The sequence below is a fragment of the Syngnathus acus genome, chromosome 11, assembly GCF_901709675.1.
Source record: "Syngnathus acus chromosome 11, fSynAcu1.2, whole genome shotgun sequence".
Classification (NCBI taxonomy): Eukaryota; Metazoa; Chordata; class Actinopteri; order Syngnathiformes; family Syngnathidae; genus Syngnathus; species Syngnathus acus.
The window spans coordinates 8,458,736-8,482,852 of NC_051096.1; the positions used below are offsets into that span (position 1 = coordinate 8,458,736).

The window sequence follows — 24,117 nt, forward strand, 5'->3', positions numbered from 1 at the left end:
GTTAAATGTTTAGTGTGCTGCTTTGTTTATCAAAGTCAAAGTCTGCTTTATTGTCAATTTCTTCACACGCCAAGACACACAAAGAAATCGAAATGACGTTCCCGATCAACATCAATTTCCATTCAAATGAACGAAGTGTTTTTAGTGCATGTCACAGGTTGACTTGCATTCCATGCGCCGGAGATGTACTTGTGAAACGAATGTTCTAAATTCATTTGGATCGAGGTAACAGCGTTGTCATCCATCTGCACTCCTGCTCTCGCTCGGCTCATACGTTTATGAGTGGAAAATAAAACGATACATTTCTTTGAATGTGCTGCATTGGTGTTCGCTATCATCGCTCGTGTTGAAATTGGAAGGGAAATGCAGAAAAGAATCCGATCCATTTCCGACAATCGTTGCTTACGTGAACATGGCTCTCAGTTAAGACGCAGACAACAACACTACTATCAGCCAATGAGTGGATTCGCTGACTCCGCCGCGGAAATGACTATCCAATCAGATGTCCGGAAGCCTCCACCACACGCGGCAGGCACCCAATGACATTTGTAACACGGCCAGGATCACAAAAGAGCGACCAGTCAGACGCCTGTCTGGGCCGCACGGCGCGCCGTGCTGACCAATGAGCGGTCTCTCGGGATCCACGGAGGGGGCGCTCGTCTGCTAGGCCCAATCATCGGTTCAGTGCCGCCTGCCGGTGCCGGGGACTGGTGGTGAGAATCATCCGCAGCAGCTAGCCAGCCAGCCAGCGCGTCAGGACGGGAGCGCGAACCCGGAGACGGTGCACACTGAGGCGAAAGCGAGACACAGGTGAGACCGAGGATGCGAACGCGGCCTGGGCTCCAAGCAGGAGAGGAGGTGCTTTCAAATGACAGCGGCGGCGGCGGCGGGACTGTTGTTATGGCGTTGGGCTGGCGGCTGGCTGGCTGGCTGGCTGGCTGGCTACCGGTGCTTATGCTGATAGACAATAGAGCGCAAGCGAGCGAGCGAGCGAGCCTTTGCTTTGCTTTGCTTTGCTTTGCTATTCATTGATGCGGCTTGACACTGACGTGCGGCAGCCGTCGTCGCCTCGAAGCGTTGACGGCCATGAAAATGTCTTGCTTCTTTCCGACTCGGCGGTACGCGGATGCTTGTTTAAGCAAGCCCTCCGAAAAATCCAAAGCGAAAGATGTTGATTGCTTGCTTTGTGATGGAAACGGAATGCCTCCAGTCCTCTTCATTGTTTCATGCTGAGTCTCTTGGGGTTAACCGGAGCCCCGGATCCTGCAAATACTTCTTAATGCTCGTTTAAAGAGCACCGGGATGAGATGAGGCGTTAGAATGGCTTTATACAGGCAAAGCAGCTTGAAGTGGCGGATTAAACGCGTTGGCTGGGGAGGAGGCCGGCGGCGGCGGCGGCTGCTGCTGCTGCTGCTGATGGCTCTCAGCAATTAGGAAGGAGGGGGAAATACGAAATGTATCAGCCATTTACGTGGAGACTCAACTGGGTTCATATGCACCTACTAAATGGCTGCCTGACATCTTACTGGAAGGGGCCAAGCGATGAATGATCCGGGCCGAGGGGCTGGCTGATTTGTTCCCAGAGTGGCGGATAAACTAAGCAAGATGTATGTGGCTTTAGAGACCAAAAGGGAATCAATATTAAATGGAGTCTGGCCATTATTGTGCACTTTAATGCAGCTATGGCTTCACCTTTGCTGCTGCTGCCTCTACCCAAGTCAAGTCGATGGCGTAAAGATCCCTTTTGGCAACTTTATCTTTTGGTCAATGTATTTTTCGATGGCGGCAAACGGACAAGGGTTGCTCAAGTTGACACCTCCAATCTGATTGTCATTGCTTTGTCACTCCTTGTCTGCACTTGTGTCAAATGGCATCCTATCGTTTCCTAGCAGCTGCTCTTTTTCAACATCAAATGGGCACTTCCTTATCAATAGAAAGCAGCGCAACCTTTGGTGCAAGCAAGAAATCGGAGTTGCAGCCCTGTTTTGCTCACACCACACCACCATCGTTGCTTGGTCTGTATGAATGAATGCTTCCTGCTGTTGAGGAGAGTGAATGAACTGGAGGATTGTCAATGATGGAGTCTTTTCCTCTTCTCAGCTCGGCACCCCTGGATTTTGCACTGTTTATACTAAACAATCATGACAGGGAGCTGTTATGATAATAGCCTGTTCAGGTAACATTTGACATTGCATCCTGACAAGTTACAACTATAACAGGTTCACCATTGTTCTCCATTTGATGTGATGTCATGATTATAATTCCCAACGTGTTCTATGGCAGTTATTGCCACTTTTATTTGGAATCAAAGACAGTTCCAATCAGCACCATTTGCTCGTAAACCACAGCAATGTTTCCACGCGAGACAAAATGGACTGGACTTTTCAAGATTGTGGAGGTTACTCAAGTCATTTGAGGTGTTGCCTGACTTTTGTGTCCTGATGTTGGATTAGTTTTCCATCTGCTGGATTCTTCAAACCATAATACACCCACCCACACTCCTGTCCTTTGTAGGTGGAAAAAAAAAAAAAGATTGCCTTCCGCCATGTTTGGTTGCAACGTGGATGCTCTATTGTTTGCCATTTTATTGTCAACAAATCTAATGGAAAGAGCCACTACTTACTCATTTCCTTACTCTGTCTATGTGTGTGCGTGCGTGCGTGCGCCTTTTCATTTTTGGCCTCCAGAAGTCCAGACTAGTCCCATGTTTTTGCGGGTGCATTGAACATTGTGCAGAAAATAAAATCACCGTGTTTTTTTGCAAAAGATCGAGGAAACCATGGCGTAAGGCAGACTGGTCGTCTGAGCGACCGCAAGGTTGCGCAATCTTTATGGCTTTGTAGTAGTACAGGCAAAGCGTTTCCAAAAATAAAAACGTCAGCAATACAGAAGTGGTGTTACTGTAAGCTAACCCCAAACGGAAAATGTGCCGCATTTGTGTTCCAGTCGCTGCAAGGATGTCCCCAGGTGTCCTGCTGGAAGTCCTTTTTTATTTTTTTTGCTTGCAAGGGATCCTGCTTTTAATAACCACAAACAACAAATGGCCATTTTTTGTCTTGATGCGGTTGCTAGGTGTTTGTTGGCACTCGCTTCATTTGGATATGCTTTACAGTGACAAGCTAGTCCATGCTTTTTTTGAATGACCCTTCTCGCAATGTCTGCCCAATATTGTCTTTTGCGCAGTTGAAATAGGCTCATCTTAAAAAGAGCTATATTGTGGTCATTTGGAGACACAGATATGCTGAGACAAAGGCTTGGTGGAGGGAGGAAGGGAAGGGAAGGGGAGGGGAGGGGAGGGGAGGGGAGGGGGTGTTAGAACATGTTCTTCTGATTTTCAGCCAGCCACGAGTCTGAATTAATGGGCCAGATAGCAGCGTAAGAGAGTCTTCTAGTAGTTGCACGGATGAACCCTTCTGACCATACCTGTCAAAGCACTTTCTCATCTAAGCGCTGTTTAAAGCTATGTTTGCACCTGGCGTCACTTTGGTTAGCATTAGCGCTTGAACGTGAAATGTGCCCATTTCACGTCAAAGGCCCAATGAGGCTTAGCTCGACTCAAGCGTCGTCGTGCGGTACGCAAATGGTGCTTAGCCGTTGATTTAGCCATGAGCGTTAGCCATTCCAAGTGCCATTCAAAAATGCCACGTCACCCAAATACACGACGAGTGCTTTGGCGCTTCTCACACGGTCATTGTGGGTTTTGCCGGTAGCGACGCTAACGAAAAGGGCGCCGTTTAAAATGCAGATGGCCACGTCTCGCCCCTGTAAGCCAAGGCCCCATCGCAAATCATACGCAGCTTTTTGCCGGCGGTTATGCTAACGAGCGAGGCGTCGGCTTTGCTTTGCTTTGACTACGCCGCCATCGTTGGACCGTGGCGACGTTAAAGGAAGCATCTTGTCTCTGCGGTCGGGTGCTTGACGAGGAGCGAGAGCACAATGTGTGGGCTGGACTTGCAGATCCGTGAGCTCGCTAACGTTGGCAAAAGCTCCAAGTAGGTTGGCTGGCGTTCCGAGTCGGGAATACGCCGTTTCACTTCGTCAAAGTCTGCTTTATTGTCAATTTCGTCACATGCAAGACACACAAAGAAATCGAAATGACGTTCCCACTATCTTTATGATTCGACATACAAAAAAAGATTGCAGAAGATGACCGTATCGTCACATCGAAATAGTTGTGTTATTTTGGGCATTGTTTCCAAATGTGTTTCAAAATCACACTTAATTAGAAAGCTCATTTCATATTAGGGTGGGCGCTCATTGTTTTGTATGATGTCAATGAAAAGAGTGTCAAGCGTTGGTTGGAGTGAGAGTGGAGCTGTTTGCTCCTGGGCTTTTTTTTTTTTTTAACTTGTCCGAGTAGAAACGCTTCAGCAGTCAGCAGCAGTGCAGCTATGACTAATCCAGTGGGTGAATAAGCAGGGTGCAGATCATTGCTGCATTGCTGTGCAGCAGCATTTAACCAGGCACAAGGTCACCTCAGTCAACTTGGAGCAATGAAATCCTTCTAATGCTCGCTCGCTCGCTCGCTCGCTGGCTGGCTGGCTGGGACTGGGACTTGAAGATTTCTTTTTTTTTTTGTCTCTATATTGTTGTCCTTGGCTCTTTTTCCACACTCGGTTGAGTCACACACGCAGGTCTAAAAGCAAGTAAATGATTATGTAATGTGCATGTCAGAAGCATGACTCATGAACTCCCTAAATATGAATCAAATAGGCCGCCATTTTCTATCCGCGAACAAATGATCATAGTATATATGGAGATCATACGCTTCCTTAGTTGCTGTTTGTTTTGACGCACGAGGCAAAGCTACTTGACTGTGACACAAAGCAGGGCTGGGAAATTGAATTTTCAAAGGACCAAATTCAACAGCATTTGCTTGTCAAAAACTGCACCGACCTCAATTGTGTTATTTAGTTTGGAAAGTGCCCATCCACAATTTGTATTCCAACGGATTCATTACTCACTTGCGGAGTTTGGAAAGTGCCCATCCACAATTTGTATTCCAATGGATTCATAAATCACTTGCGGTAGATATCCAGTCTGTGTACAGTAGATAGAAAAAGTTTACACACCCCTGCCTGTTCAAACGCATTTCATTTCAGTACCACTGTTAATGTAAACTTAATTGAGAAGGGAAATGAAAATAAACATTTGCGATAACGAGGCTGCAAAAGTGTGCGCCCCCATCTTATAACTCCAAAGCATATTTTCTGCTATTGAAATGATCATTTGGATCACACTCCTAGATTTTGAAATGATTTTGGGGGGGGTGGAATTTTTAGCTCCAGCGTCTGTATGTGTGTATTTTGTCCTTCCCCTTCCTTGTCTTTGCTCCAGAAGCTCCAAATTGTATTGTTGCTATTTCTCTCCCACAGAAATGTTAACCTCCGTCCAACATGTAAACATGGGCGCCGAGCGTAACGTGCCAAAGGCATTGTCTTATCGTACTTGCGTGTGACATATTTCTATCTCTGCAGGATATTGATAGTCCTACTGGCCGCCCTATTTGAAGATCTCCCCGCTACCTCCGAGTGGCTGGCTCTGACTAAATGTCTCGTGTTCCCGCTGCTTCCTTTTTTTTTTTTTTTTCTTTTCCTCTCATTTGGCTGGTGGAACAGTGAGTGCCCCACCCTGTGGTCTGAAGTTCTGCTCTCCCTCCTCTGTCAAAATGCCAGCTCTTCAAGGAAGAGATTTTCCTCTTTCTGCTATGAAAACACAGGGCCACTGCTCCTCCCTCCCCTTTGCCCCTTCCTTTCCTTTCCTTTCCCCCCCCACTCTCTCTCTCTCTCTCCCCCTCTCCGTGTGACGACCTGACCACTAACAGCTACGTATTAAGAGATGATTCCATACCCTGAGGTTACAAACCGGCTTAAACTGGTTCAGTGCGTTTTGACTGCACTCTCTGTCTCCAGGCAAAAACAAATAAATTGTCCAAAAATTAGGCAACACGATACTCTTGCAGTTGCCGCACATTGTCTGACGATACAACCGGCGTGCCCAACTCATCAAAATGCTTCATTGTAGGACCATTGTAGGCTTATTGATTATGTAAGGGGGCATTTGACGCTTTCACTCGACACGTTACTTAGCGTTGCGTGTTGTGACACTTTTTTTTTTTTTTTTCTCCTGCATTCATTTTTCACCACTTCAACACAAGCGCTAAATGGTACAGTATGTAGTACAGGAAATGACACACCGAGTTGCATAAGAATTCATCGAAATGCCATTGCTCTGAATTCTCAACCCTTTTTGTGATGTGTCGCTTACCTTTGGATCGTTTTTTTTTCTTCTTCTTTCTTTCTTTTTCTTTCTTTCTTTCTTTCTTTCGTTCTTCATCATACGCAGAACTATTGGAACAATAAACCAGAGGAAGATGTCAAGCACAGTGGAAAGAGTTGTCAGTGTTTAACCAAAGCTTGCGCTGCTTAATGCTAACACAAATGCCTTAAAAGACTTTTACTTTTTCAATCATGACTTGTAAAAGGTTCCAAATGAGTTACTGCAGTATTATGCACCTACCTTTGCAATAATGTTGAAATATAGTTGTTGTTTTCCTCTAGACATTGTTTTCATCCCTTTTGAGGATTGTGAAAGGGCAAAAGATGTGCAACGAAAAGGCTTGGCTGTCAGCATCTGATTGATATGGGAATTGACAATAGAATGGCTGTATGATATCTCCAACAAGATGTGAACAAGGTAATGCGTGCAAATTTAATAGAGGCGCTTCTATTTTTCACCAGGTGAAAGGGACCAACCATTACTAGCTGCACTGAGCACATGGCATGACTATCAGGGGAGCAAAGCTTGCACATTTAGTGGCTGTGCAAGACAACTTGTTGTGCTAATTGACTGACTACGTTGAGAGTGATGCCTTTGTCTCGCTTGGAAATTCTTTCAAGAATTGAGAAATCCATCATATCAATAATGAATGTAAGTAGAATCAAGCACCTATTTTTTTTTTTTGGTATCATTCGCAGATGATTTTCTTTTTTTTTTTCTTATACTGTTGTCATAGAAGAACTGTAACCCAAAGAGAATGACATGTTGTGTCATACAAATTCTCTTCAACTTTGTGTTACGGACTTACAAATGCTAGCTTAATGCTAACGTACTGTAGATGGCCTAATGGAATACTGTAGTAGACTGTCAATAACCTGGTAGCAGAAATCAAATCATGTATAATGCTATGTATCCCCAAAAAAGTAATTCATTCCAAATTTAAGGCTGATTGAGTTCAATAGTGCTGCAAATTCCGTTTGACAATATTACGATACAGCAGCGCCTCAAAATGCAACTGCGGGAAATAAAACGCGTAACCGTCTTTTTGCACCTCGTAAAAAACGTTACACATTTTATGCAACTACAGAAATGTAAATTCGTGTTTTTACACTCGTGACTCTGTTGTACGAGCACATTGACACTAGCGGCACCGCTTTTATGATGACAATAGAAAGCATTGTAAAAGGCTAAATAAACATGGCCTTGAGACTGTATTTACATTGAAATCAGCCTCCTTTGAAGTTTAATCGTGGATTCACGAGTCCGACTTGGCTCAGCAAAATCTCATCTAATGGAGTCGATTTCTGTATTTTTTATCATCCTATCATCGAGCAAAGCAGGGCGTCTTTAGACTGACCTAAACATTCACCTGATGCCCGCTATCCATTTGACACCATTGGTTTGTGTGTTTGTTTTGGCAAAATTGGAGGGAGCTTCATTTGGCGCTTTTCTTTGGGTCCGCAGCCAATGAATAATTGAAATAGCCAGCAGTTTGTCACTTGATCAGTCGTTGAGTCAACAATGAGCAACAAAGAGGAGATGCAGCAAATGACGCTGAAGTGAAATGGTCAGCCATCAGATTAGCGCCGGCCACTAATTGATTCGTAGACTGAATGATTTGGGCTGTGTCGGATTGCGACGCGACGTGGATGAAGACCTCTGCTGTGTGTCGCTATGAGATAAAGCAGCCCAGACGCTGGCTCGGCTTCTTTCACTTCCTCTGCTCTTTGTCTCCAACTTCGCCGTCACCCCTCCTCTTTCCCGCCTTCCCTCCTCCCCCTTTTGCCCCCCCCCCCCTGCACGCAAGCACGCCCCCACCCCTCAGGCGACAGCAGAGCAGGAATTGATTAGTGGCACCGCTTAAAAATAGACGACTAGTTGTCATAGCAACGCCCACAATGAGCTGTTGTCTAGTTAAATAAAGAGCATCGTTGTGTCTGAGCGAAGTGGAAGGTGTGTGCCAGTGCGCTACGTGTGTGCCAGTGCGCTTTGCATTCTACGTGTGTGTGTGTGTGTATATTCATGGATGGCAGGTGAAGGTGGAGGTAATTATCTAGCTGCGGTTCTGCTCGATGTGACTTATGTACGGCGCCAAGTCTCTGATGGCTTTGGGCAACGGGAAAACACTTCTCAATAGTCATTGGCTCCGAAGCCGCATCACAATCATCAACTGGCGCTCGGTCCACAGTTGCAGCCCTTGTTGCTATGGGCGCCATTCTGATCGGCCTCATTAGCGTCAAGTACGAGTGCGTACGTATGCAAATGGCTAATATTGCTCATATTCCCGACAGCCTCGTCGGTCCGTCTGTCTGTCTGTCTGTGCCCAGCAAGCGCCCGGCGGGCCTGTGTGCGAGGATGCTTTTTTTGCGCGTGCCTGCACGTTCCGGTATTTGCTCTGGAGATGCTGGACTGGCGGCGGCGGCGGCCAGCGCATCCCGTTGGCACGCGACAAGTGCTTTTTGATCTCGCAAGTTTTCAATCAGCAGCTGAAGCGGTGTGCTGTTATCCCATAGGATCGCGTACAGATGAGCGACACACTGCGGCACTTTGCCGTCCGTCACACCTGAGCGGCGGCGGCCAGTCGGCCTCTCAGCTGTGTACTGTTGCTGAGTCACGAGAAAAAAAAAAGATAGCATCAATGAAGCAGAAAGATGGTGTGACTGTCAAACACGTGTTGTGATGCTGTCAATGTGATGTTCAGCGAAGCTTCTTTCTGTTTGGTCTTGCACTTCCTGTGTACAATAGCAATTGCTGCTCGCTAATGCAGTATGACCTCCATATTGCAAAGCCCTATTACAAAATATACTTTGATTTGGGACACTTGTTACCTTGAGATTATTCGTATTTTGATGACATTTTCCTGCGCTGCTCTGGCAATTGCCCACGTTGTCCTTGCGTGAGGGTCAAAGGTCACAAAGGTTTATCCCTCACATTGTCATCATTTTCGCTCCCTTTTTTTTTTTTTTTTTTTTCCTCCTTGATTGTGAAGTACTTGGGCTTTCCTGAAGCGTCACATGATTGTTGACAGTTCACAATTCGCATGTTTTTGCCTCTCTCAAGCTAATTGCTAGCAAAATGAGTCCAAGTCATGTACAGCCAGCGAACTCTTGAAAAAGCTCCAGTTTCCTTTTTGGAATTGCCGCATGGTAGTCAGTCAAACTACGAATGTGGAGCATTGATGGCGAATGGTTTTGCCTTTGCCTCATCTGGCTCGTAAAAAGCCGGAGAATCTCATAGGCGGCAGGTGGGAATCATTCTTCTATGCCAGCCCCTGCTCCTTTGACAACAAAGTGATGCTTGTAGCAATGGGCTATGCTTTTCTTTCACCTCTTCCACTTTATCACACTGGCACTGGGTCAGTGGTCTGGCACTACTTTGCTTCAGCACAGTGACACCTTCCTTCCTTCCTCCCTCCCCTGTCCACCACAGCACTTTAGATATGTCATCACTTGTACTTTGAGCTGTCAAATCGAACAGATGACATGCGCTGTTGGCAATAGGTGTCAAAAGTGCTGAGCTCGCCGTATTTGAAAGAAGGTTTTGCGCTCAAGGTAGCTCGGATGCTTTCCGCCATGGAACATTTTGCAGGCACCAAATGAAATCTTACTGGAAGTGGCAAGCAAACATATCTGCCTTTCAGAAAATAAATAGATGGTGCCTATAATTTGGGGGAAGCCAAAGCCACATCAAAGTCACGCTTTGTGCTATTTAACTGGTCCCGTATGTGTTGGGACAGACAGCAAGCACATCCTGAAAAGGGCTGCTGCAAAAATGATGGATGGAAACTAAATAGGTGCGAGAGAGATTCCATCTTCAAATCAATCCTCAGATTGGGAATCTTAAAATGGCCGACTGCCGCGACGTAAACAAGCAATTAGCTGCTGCTGCTGCTGCTGCTGCTAGTTCAAGGTAAATCAATCAATGAGGACTTTTTCGCAGCGTTACGAGCGGATAAAGGATTCCGTTCCAAACGTTGTGACTCATTTAGAATTGTTGTGATTGTTCCTATTTTGTGGAGCTTATCAATGATGATGGTGATGATGATGTAGGAGGAAAGATGACAACACATCCTGGTTGGATTGTTGCATGCATCCAGTACTCTAGCCCATTTTCAAAGGCCCGTGAAGTGGATGAGCTGCACGCACGCACGCACACACGCACGCACGCACGCAACGCTTGCACCAGGTGAAGTCAAGTGCGCTCAAGCGCGCCGCCACCTTTTGTGTGTCACCAAAAAAAGCAGCATGTTGCACAGGAACTACTATAGCTTCCAAAAGAATCCTTCTTCAATTCTCAGTTTGGGTTTTACGACCGACACGGCATTATCGTCTCGGCTATTGTTGACATTGACACGCTGTTCTAACTTAAGTGGAACTAATAAGTAAAAGCAAAGCGCCCATGAACCCCAGCCTCCAGATAGCATCGTTATTTTGGCTCATCACAACTGTCATCTCATAACCCGTTGATTGTGTTTGCCACGGGATCAGACACAGAGGAGATGCCCCCACACAAAGACACACTGTATTGATTTATTTATTTATTTTGAAGGCGCAAAATAAGAAAGACAGTGTTGAGCATGTGCACAACAAACATCCCTTACCCTATTTGACCCGCCGTGCAGCCACCTAAAGCTCTTTGCTGAACATGACCTATATGGCGGCGGAGAATGCAGTGCGGCTTTCGCGCTGGCCTATATGATGATGATGATGATGATGATGATGCTGCTGCTGCTGACTGTTAATCGGAGGCTTGAGGCATCTCAGGGGATTTGGCGGCCATCTTGTGCATGTCATCGCAGTCAAACTTGTGATCTTTAATTGGCCACTTCTAGCTAAATTGTCGACCCAACTGAAGGATACGGAAAGAAAAAGAATCTATTTCCCATGATGTTTTTTTTCTTTTTTCTTATCATTAATGTTTAATTGAGCTGAGAGGTTTATGTTGTGTTGCAATGTCTTCCAGCACTGCGATGCACACCAGGGCTTTGGGAAAAGAACTCTCCATGCAGTCTATAGTAATGCTGCAACATTTCATCTTGGACTTGCCAAAAAAAAGGGTGTTGGCCATCTGTCTGAAATGTTGGAAATTTACGGCCGTAATAGGACAACTTCATGGAGGCTGTCTTTCATTGATTTGTGCATCAATGCAAACAGGCTTTTTGTACATCCGCCACTTTATGGCTGCTTTTTATTGATATTCTCACAATCTACTCCAAGCTCCCTGAACATGGGCTAAATGATTGCTGATCGGGGGAAATTTAGCAAACTTTCATTCAGTTGAACGGATTTGTACTTTCTTTTTGGAAATGGATGAAATGTTATACATTTTGGAGCATGTGGATTGTAATTGTCAGCTTCACAGTTCTAATTTCAAAAAAAGAAGAAAAAAAAACATTTTCTTTTATATATATATACATATATATGCCTGAGTCCAATCTGTTTTCATCAGTAACCTTTTTTTGATGTATTAACAATGTTTTAAGTTACATTTGAACTTTTGTGGACTCTAATAGAAGCTTAAGTAAAACTCAGCTATGGTATATCTCGAAATAAACGTGCTCATGAAGATTGGACATAAAACACTGAAGCATGACGCGGCTTACTTTGCAAAAACAGAAACGTTCTTGTTCCTTGAGCTGTGAGAACAAAATGGCATTGTTTTAGTTTTGCAGCCCTGAACTTGGGAGGGAGTCTTCCCAGCTTGTCCTTGACACATCACCTCAGCAAAACCTTTTTCTTGCACGGTCGGTGTTCAAGATTTCTTTTGCTGTCAAACAATGTATCTATCCATTGCTTGGCATTTTTATAAAAGTTGCAAAAGTGTTCAACCTATTTTTATGGGACCGGCATTGCACTTCAATTTTAGCACATCAGGGTGGGTGGAGTTCATTTGCTTTGGGATATTTCGACATGACCAATCCATTTACCAAATAACCGCACTGATCTGATCATGGTTTGCCATTGCTAAAAAAAATCATGCATAAAACACGAGACCTGATCAAAAGATAGATCTTCTCACTGGTAATGGCTCCATTGGAATACCTTCAACAATGTAATGTACTGTGCTGCTTTTCCAAATCATTTTCAAAGCTAGGATTTGGATTTCACCTTATCACTGGAATCCATCAGTACACAAATGCAAAAATGCCTAGAATAGTCAAACCTGCTGTAGTCATTCATTGGGTCAAGTGGTGACGTTTTAAAACAAACAAACACTTGGATGCTGGAGAAACAGAGGACAAGAGTCGGTCCGGTCGGTGTCAGGCAAATGAATATTAACAGTCCATGAACGCATCATATAAATGTCGGGGCTGGCTGCTGATTGGTGGATAACTAGGAAGTGAGTGCCACCCTACTTTGTACTTTCAAGTCAAAGAGAGACCTAAGAAGAAATCTGCGCCTCTGTTGACAATGTTTATATTTGAATCGTACTACTGTTACGCAGCCCGACTGTGCAAGAATACAGAGGAAGTAAACAAAGCAGGATGACTGGAAATGTACTGTGCAGTCACTTCATAAATACACTCCACATTCTGATTGCTTGCTTTATTTTTTGGGGTAGGCACTTTTGTCATTGTCATATTTAAAGAGCGCTATTGGCTGGGTTAAGCCGGATTGACCCCAGCTCACCCGTGACCCTACCAGGGTGAATGCAAAAGATAAACACGCGTGCTACATTAGATAGCTTAACCTGCACAGCAACGTTATTCTCCACTGTCACTCCCCGCTTTCAAACAGTTTGCGTTTTTTTAGTGTTTTGGATTCACGGCCACAGCAGATGCCCACGACCAGCAAACGACAACACCAGAAGGAATAACTGCATAAATGGGGGGGGGGGGGGGGGGGGGGGGGGATGTGACACTGACTCAGCCGGTGCATTTAATTTTTTTTTTAATTATTATTTTTATTATTATTATTTTTGGCAGAAGGTTAGTAAGTGGAGTGCGATACATCTGGCCGGGCCCCTGCGCTTAAGCAGATGAAGCGAGCCGTTAAAAAGCGAAAGGGAACGCTTCCCTGATGACAAACCAGGGATTGAGGTGGTGGCGAGGCAGAAGGCGGACTGGGAGGATTGGAGTTGCGTCAGCCAAATAAATTGTCGTGATGCAGACCATGCGTGAAATGAGCAGCAGATTCCACATTGCACTTGCAAATGGCTCCGTCAGCTGGCACGCTGCCCGTGTGGCGTTGACCACCACCACAAGACACCAGGACAAGAGGCTGATCTTTGCCATTTATTTCCCAGGAAGGGCGCCCCGGTTCAATTGTGCAGACGACATTTTAGTAGCAGCCATCTGATCAACAGTCAGCGCTGTGCATAAAGAATGCCGTGTGGGGGTGGGGGGGATGCGTTGCCAGGGAATTAAGATTTGGCATTATGTCAGAAGAGAGCTGCCATCCCTGTCTCCTTTTTACCCGTGTGCGCGTGCTTGCACACAAAGCCATGCGAGGACAGCAAGCGGAATGGGGGAAAAAAAACTTGCATGCATGTATGGGGGGGGGGGGGGGGTATTGTGGCTCTATCACTCTTTTATTATTTTTAATAAAGCCCCCACCCCCTCCTCTCCTCTGCCAGCATGGTGTGCGTGTCACACATGGCTGTGCACACGTCTACACACAGAAAGTCGGCGGGCACTCCTGATTGGCCCGTGGAACGCCAACAAATGAAGCCCTGAGCCGTGGCTACATGTAAGGGGCCCTGAAAGTAAGCATGTGTTTATTTTTACAGTCAACCAGAGGGGGAGGAAAAGACGAGTGGTTTGAGGAATTGGGGGAGGGTAAAGAGAGAGAGAGGAGCAGGGAGGGGTTTCTTTGTGGTACTATACAGCTGGAACAGAGCAAGGGGTTACAAAACGCTGCCGTCTGTCGGAATGTTGCGCGCTACGTGGATGTCTGGAGTCTCCAGACGTCCTTTCTCTTCTGTTTTACGACCATGACCTTCTCCGTGCACTGTCGCCGCCGCACCGACGAGTCCATTTTGAAGATGGAGAGGTCTACCTGTGCCACCCGGACCTGTGATTTACGAAAAGACAAAAAGTAGCACCGTGTCGGTCGGTCGGCCCTCCCTCCACCCCTGCCATATATGTGTATTTTTTTTCATTTTCTTCCAAGCTGTGTTTCTTTTTCTTTATTGCGTTGGCCTGGCACAGTGCCCAAAGGTGGAGGGAGGGAGGGAGGGCTGGGCTGGGCTGGGCTGAGTGCATGGCGGTGGGAGGGATTATGAGACAGGATGGGTGGCTGGGTAGGTGGGTGGGGTCGAGGAGAAAGAGTGTGTGTGTGTGTGTGTCTTGTGTAGCAGCTGACTGAAACAGTCATTATATTATGTAAAGGCAGGCGGTGGCGGTGGCGATGGCCGCCAGGAGGAGGCTTGGGGGGGGTGCCAGTTACTGACGTGCAACACAAGGTCGTCCCTGATTGGCTCATCAGCGCCATTCTCAGTGGCGCTCATTAAAGGTGGAGGGAGGCTCAGCAGAGAGAGCGCCAGCTTCTCCTGTTTTTCTCCCAGCAAATGGAGGCGAGCACCACTGCGTCACAAATGAATTGCTAGTAACAGGGAAGGAAGGAAGGAAGGAAGGAAGGCTTTGTTGTGGAATCATTAACGAGGAGAAAGTTGATGCCAGAAAAAGTCAAAGGAGGGCCAAGTGAAAAAACGTAAGCCATCACGATCGATCCATCGATGGATGGATTGGGGCAAAGCATGGAATGTATTGATAACACTGTCATGAAAAGCTATCGACTGACAGCAGCAGCAGCATCTTCTTCTTTGACCTGCAATATAATCCTTTGTCATGGGATACAGCTACCTGCAGCGTGTCTCAGCACTTACTATGTCAATGTAAGGAATGGCCGGCGTTTGGCTGCTCGAGGTAGCTTGGCCTAAATGACACTGTCTCCTTTCAGGTCCATATTGAGCCCCACTTCAATCCCAGACGCGCACATTTGAAAACTCCTTTTTGCTCATTGGCTTGCTGTTATTCTCGATTGAATTTGCCACGTCACATCATCAGCGTTTGTTCAAATATATCCCTAGGTATATGGGGCCCGTATTGGCAAGTACAAGTAAGGGCATTTTCCCTCACAGCGGAAATCCCAATCTTCATCACTGTCGAGTTCAGAGTTCCAAGCTATTATTAGCACGCTCTATTTAGCCCACTTCTGTCTGAATGATCAGCTGCTCGTATTTTCTGATTATCCGTGATTTCTTACAGCGCAGACTGGAAATAGAACGCTTGCTTATACACGATTCAATCTTTTCAAGTCGGTCATTTACCAAAATGACTCATTGCTCGTTCAGACCGGAGGTTCATTGAACTGTATTGTTCTCTTTGGAGGATTGTTTTCATCGCCGTCCGTGTTTGTGAGTCATTTGGGCACATACTGTAAGCCAGGTATGCGGGGGCGCAAATCGAGTGACGGAACATGTCACCCAATACGAGAGCGTGCGTTACTCATCGATGCATTTGTCATCATCGCCGCCGCTCCATTGTAGTACTACTCCAAGACGGAAAATGGCTTAAAGGGGGCTCTCCTGATTTTCTCCTGGCAGGCGGGATGGAGCAGATGTCCGAGGAGGCGCTACGGCTGAACTTGCTGAAGCGAGGTCTGGAGTCGCCCAACGAGCGAGAGGAGGCCTTGGCCAAGCGCCTCAAGATGGAGGGCCACGAGGCCATGGAGCGCCTCAAGATGTTGGCGCTGCTCAAACGCAAAGATCTGGCTGACCTGGCGGCCCTGGAGGTCGCCGGGCCTCTGGGGGACGCAAAGGGCCCCGGCGCCAGCGCGCTCCATCATCAGAGCCTCATGGGCGCCGCCGCCGCTTTTGAGGAGAAGCTAAATGGCAGTCTGAGACTGGGAGGACACGGCGGCGGACACGGTGGATCCGGCAAGAATGGCAAAGAGAACATCCTGGACGAGCCAGTGGACATGAGTGCGGGACGCAGATGGTGAGCGTTTCAATTTGAAAGAGTGTTTGTTAGGGTTTTGAGCTCCGTGTCAAATGGCAAGTCATTGAAATTCCCTGTGCCTGCACGTGACGCTCACTTGCCGACGACAACTACTTAATATACGGTCCAATGTGTGAAGAGAAGATGCGTGCGGTGGCCACGACTGTTGATTGTGAGAGACACATTATAATGCCACTCACACGAGCCTCACTGCATGGTTGGTCACTTGAAAGGGCACGAGTGGGTTTGGATCGCACAAAGTGTACATGTTCTGATGCAGGCCAAATTCTTGCTACTGAAGCAATTCTTCCAAACTCCAAGTCTGAGTGCTTTGGCTACACCGTACCGTACCGTGCCTCAGCTCCTGTCAAATGATCAAATAGGGAAGCCCGGCAAAATAAAGCACATTTATTTCATCGGTGTCTCAGCATACGTATTAATGCTGAAAGGTTCTCAGTGAGTCGTCGGCTGTTTGAGATGGAGCCTTAATGATTTCCTCTCAACTGCAGTTCAACTTTTCATTGAAGTAATGGGGCCAATCGGCCCAAAGCGCTTACGTAAATGCCGTGACATCATAGCGGCCGTCCAACCGGCCAGCCGATGGGACGGAGAGGAAAGCCGACGCGCCTTTTCCTCACGTGTCCCGACGTGCTCGGCGGCGCTTCTCTTTTTGTCACTCAGCGACGCCGAGCACGACAGACGAACTCCATCCCCGGACGTCATCATTCTGTCCGACAACGAGGCGTCCAGTCCCAGAGCGACGCCTCGCCCCGAGGAGCGCCTGAACCATGCCAACCTGGACATGTTTAAGGTAAAAGTGGTAAAGTCATTGACTTCATTTTGTGCCAATCGAACATTGCAGCGATAAATCATCTGCGTGGCACTTTACAGGATCAAATGTTTGCTCGCACGTGAATGTTGCAGGGTAAGACGGGAGAAGAGAGACAGCAGATGATCAAAGCTCTGAGAGAGGAGCTGCGTTTGGAGGAGGCTCGCCTGGTGCTGCTTAAGAAGCTCCGGCAGAGTCAAATGCAGAAGGAAAACGTGGTGCAGAAGGTCAGAGCATTTCTTTTTCTGCCTTTCGGACAACGAACGTACTTACAGACGTGTATGCGCGCGCAGGTCTCGGTGGTCCAGAACGCCGCCTCTTCCGGCCACTCTCCTTCCATCCACGGCTCCTCTGGACTGGGGAAGCTTCCGGTACGGCCGGGCATGCACAACCCGGAGCCCCAGAACCTCCGGACCGCACAGGTTAGTGATACCTGCGTTGCAGACTTTTCTCTTCTTTCTGCAGAAAACCAGGCCTGTTAGCTCCATAGGATTAGGTTGTCGGAATGCGTCCTCGCCATGAAAATGCTCGTATTGTTCCAAAACGCAGTCAATTTGATGGTTTACCATTGAACGCGACACATAGTGAGGAGAAAAAAAGCTTGGACCTCAACCTTTGTGTTTGTCTCAATGACCGTACTGTACCATTGCCTTATATAATCGTTTGTGTATCTGCTTTAGACCATGTGATGGTAATGAATTTCTCTGAGTGCGTGTGGGAGCGCTAATGAGCCCATCTCCTGCTGCAAGCCTTTGTTCTTGTAATATGTAGCGCTGCTCCTCCATTACATGTTGAGATTGTATTAAATATTCAGTGTGTGTGTGTGCGCGCGCATGATGTGTGGGTGTGTGTGGTGTCTTGTCAGCTCATTTTGTATCTACTATGATGCACCGCTTGCTTGCTTGCTTGCTTGCTTGCTAGTCGATTCATCAAGCACTTTCTGCCCTCTGCTGGCCTCTTTTGGTATTGCGTCCCCCTCCAACTATTCCTACTGCTACTGCTGCTCATACATACTACATACATACATACATACATACATACATACATACATACATACATACATACATACATACATCCATACTCCATGTAACTGTGTACCGTGTCAAAGTATAGAGGAGAAACTTTGAATGTTCCCTTTGGGCAGGGTCACACGGTCATCAGGTCGGGAGCCAATGCCAACCTGCCACCGATGCTCATGTCCCAGCGAGTGATCGCCCCCAATCCTGCCACGTTGCAAGGACAGCGCCTCTCCAAACCTGGCATGGGTCGCTCCAGCATGGGCAACGCTGTTAGCTACCAGCAGGTAAGGCTGACCTGAAAAATGTTTACAAGCGACAAATCAGGAGGGAACAATGTCAACAGCATCATCAGATGGACTCTTTTCATTCTGATCAAAATCCAATCAAAATGAAGAAGTCCTATTTCAATTGCGGCGCATACGATCCGCGTGATACTTGACTGGTGAGCGGTAAAAAGAGAAGAGGCAGTGAGTTGACTATAGCGCCGCCCGCCTCCATAGTGGCTCCTCACCGCTTGCTTCTGTTTCAAGACAACTCAAGATCCTCGGGAATACAGAGGCGTGAGGTGAACTTGAGCAATGTCGGATCCATGCGAGTGAACGAACGAACGTATGCAACAGGAACTTGGAACTTCAATAGCAGAGTCTCTGTGCACATTTTGCAAACATGCCCAGAAGAAGTTGTTTACTTGGATTGGATTGGAGCTGTTGGACGCTGTAGTTTGCTTTTCTTTAGTGCGTGCAAACGTATCCGAGTGCCCCTCAAAGCGGAAGGCAACAATAACTGGCGGATTGTTCAGTGCTTCCTTTTGGCAAGCCGCATTCATGCTAGAAGCGGAGAACAACTGCAGCTATTTTCAAAGACAGACAGACAGACAGACAGACAATGTTTTTGTCGGGGTTCATTCGAGGTGGCGGCGGCGGACCTGTACTTTTTCTTGTGGCATGTTCAACGTTTCCTTGTGACGTGAAAAATCACCCCAAAAAAATGACTTATTCACCTTGTCGTCGTCTTGTCATTTTTTATGACCATAGCATTGGGGATGGGCCTTGAAACCTTAATTGCGACGCAAACTTGTTAAAGCGAGTGATGAATCTAGTGAGCTGTAAAATCTCATCACTTTCAGCAGACAATCAGGTTGGCGCCACGGAGATCACAACGATAGATATACGTATGCTTTACTATGTCTGCCGAGTGTCATTCTCAAGGCATTCTAGTCTTCAGCTCATTCTCCTATTTGCGTGCACATGTGGCAAAAGTACTCACGCTATGGAGTCAAGTGGAAGCACAGACTTCAAAGTAACCAGTCAGTCGTGAAGAAACGGTAGTACAAATGAAAAACCTTAGGACTGACATTTTTGTATTTGATACTGACAAGCGCTGTTATTATTGAGGCCAACCAATGTTTGCGTTTGTCGTCCCCCCCCCCCCGGCAGGCCAGCCAGCAGGTAGCGGCATCGCAGCGGTCTGGCTCCAGCGCCATGTACATGAACCTCGCCCACATGCAAGCGGCGGCAGCGGCGGCGGCAGGGGCCAGCGGGGTGGCGGGCAGCCTGGGCGGAGCCTCGGCCGTCAGCCCGTCCAATCTGTCCGGCTCTGCCAGCGGAGGGCTGAATTCCATGGCCGACCAAGCCAGCAGCCAGGCTGCTGCCAAGCTCGCCCTGAGAAAGCAGCTGGAGAAAACGCTGCTGGAGATCCCACCTCCCAAACCCCCCGCCCCACTCCTCCACTTCTTACCGTCGGCCGCAAACAGCGAGTTCATCTACATGGTGGGCCTGGAGGAGGTGGTGCAAAGTGTTCTCGACAGTCAGGGTAAGCCTGTGATGACCAAAGCAAGGAAATGACACAAAGGCAGGCAGGCTCCTTCTCCTCCTTGAAACTTAAGTCCATCGAAAAAGTGACCAATCTCCTTTGAATGCCGAATCCATTTCTTCTACTTCTGTTCATGGCCAGCAGATGGCGACATTACACTCATTTCACCAGCTCCTCCATTTTTAGCCTATTGATTGCTAAGGCGGATGGGCGGATGGGCGGATGGATGGATGGATGGATGGATGGATGGATGGATGGATGGATGGATGGATGGACGGACGGACGGACGGACGGACGGACGGACGGACGGACGGACGGACGGATGGTGTTTTTGGTCACTCTTCTGTCAAGATGGTAGTTGATATTAGCTGGCTCTAATGATTTATGCAAGTCGCTGTTTCCACTTTCCCGGACAGGCAAGCTGCGAGGAACGCTTTCCCGCATGGAGCCTTTCTTCTGCGCCCAGTGCCGAACTGATTTCACCCCCCACTGGAAGCAGGAGAAGAGCGGGCGAATCCTTTGCGAGCAGTGCATGATGTCCAATCAGAAAAAGGCTCTCAAGGCAGAGCACACCAACAGGCTGAAGAATGCCTTTGTCAAGGCCCTGCAGCAGGAGCAGGTCAGCGTCAAAGCGCTTTGTTTGGTTCGACCTGCTGCAAATACACCAAACATGTGATTCTTCCATTTCAGGAGATTGAACAGAGGCTGCAGCAAGCGGCCCTCTCGCCCAGCTCGGCCCCCAGCGGACCCAACGCCTCCAAGACTGACTCCCTGATCCGACATCATGCTCTGCGCCAGGTACGCGGCGGGCGGGCGGGCGGCTGGCCTCTGAAGCGCACGCCAGTTTTCTTTCTTGACTAACTCAAATCGTGTCTCTTCTAAGCACTTCATTAGTGGCTTAGGTGAATGGGGCCACATAACCTACGATATATACCCCTAGTAAAACAAGTTCCAAATTTTTGCAAGACAAACAATTTTGACTGTGCTTCAAATGCCTTTTAACATGCAGAACAAGCTTTGCTAGTCAAACCAACTAACGCACCTGCGTCATTGCCGTCACTGGCTTTGTCCGGTTTCTACTCACCCGAGCAAGTTTTGCGTTCTGTTGTACTGCAAGCAGGCGGTTTAATCCGGTTGAAACTCACCTGAGCAAGCCGAGCGGTGCGTTACGCTACTGTTTGCGCGCAGCCTGCGGCAATGAAGCAGGTTAGCTTCACGATGACACTGTCACAGTGTAGCTTTGGCCAGCAAATCCGCTGCTTTGGCCCCATTTCAACTCACTTAGGCCTGCCTGCCTGCGTGGCTGCCTGCCTGGCTGGCTGCCTGCGTGGCTGCCTGCCTGCGTGGCTGCCTGCCTGCGTGGCTGCCTGCCTGCGTGGCTGCCTGCCTGCGTGGCTGCCTGGGCGCTTCACTGCAACCAAGCTTGCACTTGTTTTTCTACTCAGGCTCCTCAACCTCAAGCTTCCATGCAGAGAAGTCTGTCCAATTCTGCGCGGGGTGTCCTGTCTAACTTCGCCCAGGCCTCTCAGCTGTCAGTGGCCAGCAGCCTGATGGGGATGAGCGCTGCAAAGCACTGTGGCAGCGGCGGAAGCGGCGGCAGCAGTAGCAGCAGCAGACTGCAGCATGATAGCCGGCGCCAGATCTATAACATCCCAGGTTTGCAATTTTTTTTCAATTATTTCATTCATTTTCGATTGTCAATTTTGTACATGATAACCCCCCCCCCCTTTCACAGGGTTAAATATCGCCTATCTGAACCCAGCGGCAGTCGGTGCCCACAAGAGCTCCACCTTAGCAGACCGGCAGAGAGAGTACCTGTTGGACATGATCCCACCCAGATCCATATCGCAGTCCATCACCGGACAGAAATGAGCCCTTCTGAGGACACCCGAGCCGGGCCGGGCCGGGCCGGGCTGGGCCCTATTGCCCTATTGCCCTATGCCCTATTGCCCTATTGCCCTACCCCACATGGAAGCACTCCACCATCAGCCAATACCTGGCCCCGAGGCCCCGCCCCCTCCCCTCCATCGCATGCAGTGCCTGTCCATGTGCCTACCTTCAACTGACCCATTCAAAAGTCACGCAAAGACAATAAAACGTCAACACATCTCAAATTCCAATTAGCATTGTTGCCATTTATAATTCCCATTCTTATCGCACTATTTGAAATGCAACTCCTTCTCTTTTTTTTTTTCTATTATCCTTTTTTTAAGTGTCATTTTATGTTTCTCTGCTGTCATTCCTTCACATAAGGAAGTGACGCTCAAATCATCGTAGGGCCCCTTTTTTTTTGTTTGAAGCTTGGATTGGAGTGTTGCTAGTAACAGAAGATCAACAGAGGGTGGTTACTATGCAACGTCGGAGCTTGGTTCTAACGTGGAGGACACCGAAATGTTTGGTTCCAAATGAAGAGGAAGGCTACCATGGCACACACACCACACTGAGGACAGAGCATCCCCATTGTCATCATCAAAGTGACACAGCATCCATCATCCAAAGTATTGAATCCCCTCCATCCAACGGAAAATGACTGTCAGACAGAAGTATCTCAAGCGATCAAACCTTTTCCTTTTGCTGGTCGGCGCTTTGCGGGTGGCCCAAATCTGCTCTTCTGTAAAACACGGACAGACGGACGGACGGGACAGTAGTTGGACTGAGCGATGCAGCTCCATCAGAACAACGCACACTCCAGAGGAGCTTTGCAACTCAATCAGAAAACATTGAGGAACGAGGCTTAACAAAGCGGATGCGATGACTGACCCTCCTGCTTCCACTAAGACCCCGACCGAACCCGAGCCCACCGTCGGTTATGCACAGACTGGACGCTTTGTAGCCAGCAGCTCAGCTCAGCTCAGCTCAGCTCAGCTCAGCTCAGCTCAGCTGGTTTTTGGCGTCACATGTTCTTTCAATGTGAAAAAGGACTCCACTCTTGAAGGTGGAAGCACATTTTGTGCATCCAAACCAGATTCTGTACTTACAAATGTTGAATTCTGGTTTTTCAGTTTGTTATGTTTGGGATTATATTTTGTGATTCGAAAGCCGCCGCCGCCACCCGAAACCTTCCCCGACCCCCAATATTGCCTCTTTCTTTTCTTTTTTTGCGGCGTCTCCTCTTGAAACGTTGGCAGACCTGAGAGGTATTTGCCTTCGGGAGACGATAATAATCAACAAAGCTAAAGACAAAAAAATATCTGTAAGGATTATGTATAGATACCTAGCGTCAGAGGGAGAAAACAAAGGATGTGGATTATATCTTTTATGGGAGAGACATGGATCAATCATTGTGTGCATGTTGTGCGCACAAGTTGCCTCACTCCAGAGGAGCACTTTGCATATTTCCAATTGGGGAAAAAAAAAAACTTTTTTTTTTTCTTTTTTTTTTTTTTACCAAAAAAAAAAAACAAAAAAAAAACAAATGAGGAAAAGAATGTTACAATGAAGAGTCTCTTAAGGTCTGGAAGCTGGCTTAGGGCCTATCTAAGAGTCACAGCTTTTCTGGTTTACCTGTAATGTTCTCGGGCTTGGTTGCTCTTGGAATGTTGGAATGTGACCTCCCTCAAGTTGCATGTCACTGCTCCCTCTTGCCGTGTATTCGACCCAGCCGACCAGGAAGCATGACTACTTCACCCAAATGTCTTCATCCGAGTCTAAACTTATCCAAGCGGAATCCGAATTGGAAATCGGACGGTAGCAGGAAGGATCCACGGCCAAAAGCTTTGAGTCTGACCGCCGAGAATCTTTTGGGCTGCGCAGTAGCGACTCCACTCGACCAGTGCGGTGTTTACTTTTGACATGTTGAAAAGCGTCCACTTCCATCCCATTGAGATGCGGCTGAGCGAGCCTGTGCCACCTTGCAAACTCATTCTCTGCCATATCCCCGCCATTCTGTTGCTTGCACATTTTTAAACAGTAACATCTCGATCCCAAATCAGGAGATCCTGTATATTGCCATGTCTTCCTGCTTCATCAACATATTTTCAATCGTCGTTCATATTCCAAGATTCTTTGCGGTTGTTTTCGTTGTCTAAGATTTCCAAATGGATCGGACCGTGACTCCATCCAAAGTTCCGTGAAAATGTCCAAGGAGCGACGAGCGTGCTTGCCTAAGACCCAGGTTGGGATGCAAGCATTTTGTGGAATGCTGAAGCAGTTGGCGCAGCTCTCCGAGGTCTTTTCCCAAGGCAGCGTGCTTGCAGGGCAAGGTGCACGCAGCCAGCATGCATAATCAGTGTTCAAGC

General features: G+C 47.6%; 1 protein-coding gene across 4 annotated transcripts; it reads left to right on the top strand.

Moving 5' to 3' along the window:
• Positions 1-681: 681 nt before the first annotated feature.
• On the top strand, positions 682-23,268 carry gatad2b (GATA zinc finger domain containing 2B). Of its 4 annotated transcripts, none has more exons than XM_037263522.1 (11): positions 682-810; positions 15,826-16,219; positions 16,901-17,030; positions 17,144-17,275; positions 17,342-17,470; positions 18,193-18,351; positions 19,504-19,879; positions 20,296-20,498; positions 20,570-20,677; positions 21,400-21,535; positions 21,615-23,268. In XM_037263522.1, exons 2-11 carry the CDS (start codon positions 15,831-15,833, stop codon positions 21,749-21,751), a joined length of 1,899 nt encoding a protein of 632 aa, XP_037119417.1. In that variant the 5' UTR covers positions 682-810; positions 15,826-15,830; the 3' UTR covers positions 21,752-23,268. The 4 variants fall into 4 exon arrangements, with proteins under 4 accessions (XP_037119417.1, XP_037119414.1, XP_037119415.1 ...); XM_037263519.1 differs by having other exon boundaries at positions 21,325-21,535; positions 21,615-21,751; XM_037263520.1 differs by lacking the exon at positions 682-810 and adding an exon at positions 13,875-13,983 and having other exon boundaries at positions 21,325-21,535; positions 21,615-21,751.
• Positions 23,269-24,117: the final 849 nt, after the last annotated feature.

Excerpts from the sequence above, each read along its gene's own strand:
- gatad2b (XM_037263519.1), top strand. The coding sequence starts at position 15,831 with ATGGAGCAGATGTCCGAGGAGGCGCTACGGCTGAACTTGCTGAAGCGA. Across the intron at positions 17,276-17,341 it reads AGGAAAACGTGGTGCAGAAG|GTCTCGGTGGTCCAGAACGC; the intron begins GTCAGAGCATTT and ends ATGCGCGCGCAG. Across the intron at positions 20,499-20,569 it reads AGGCCCTGCAGCAGGAGCAG|GAGATTGAACAGAGGCTGCA; the intron begins GTCAGCGTCAAA and ends CTTCCATTTCAG.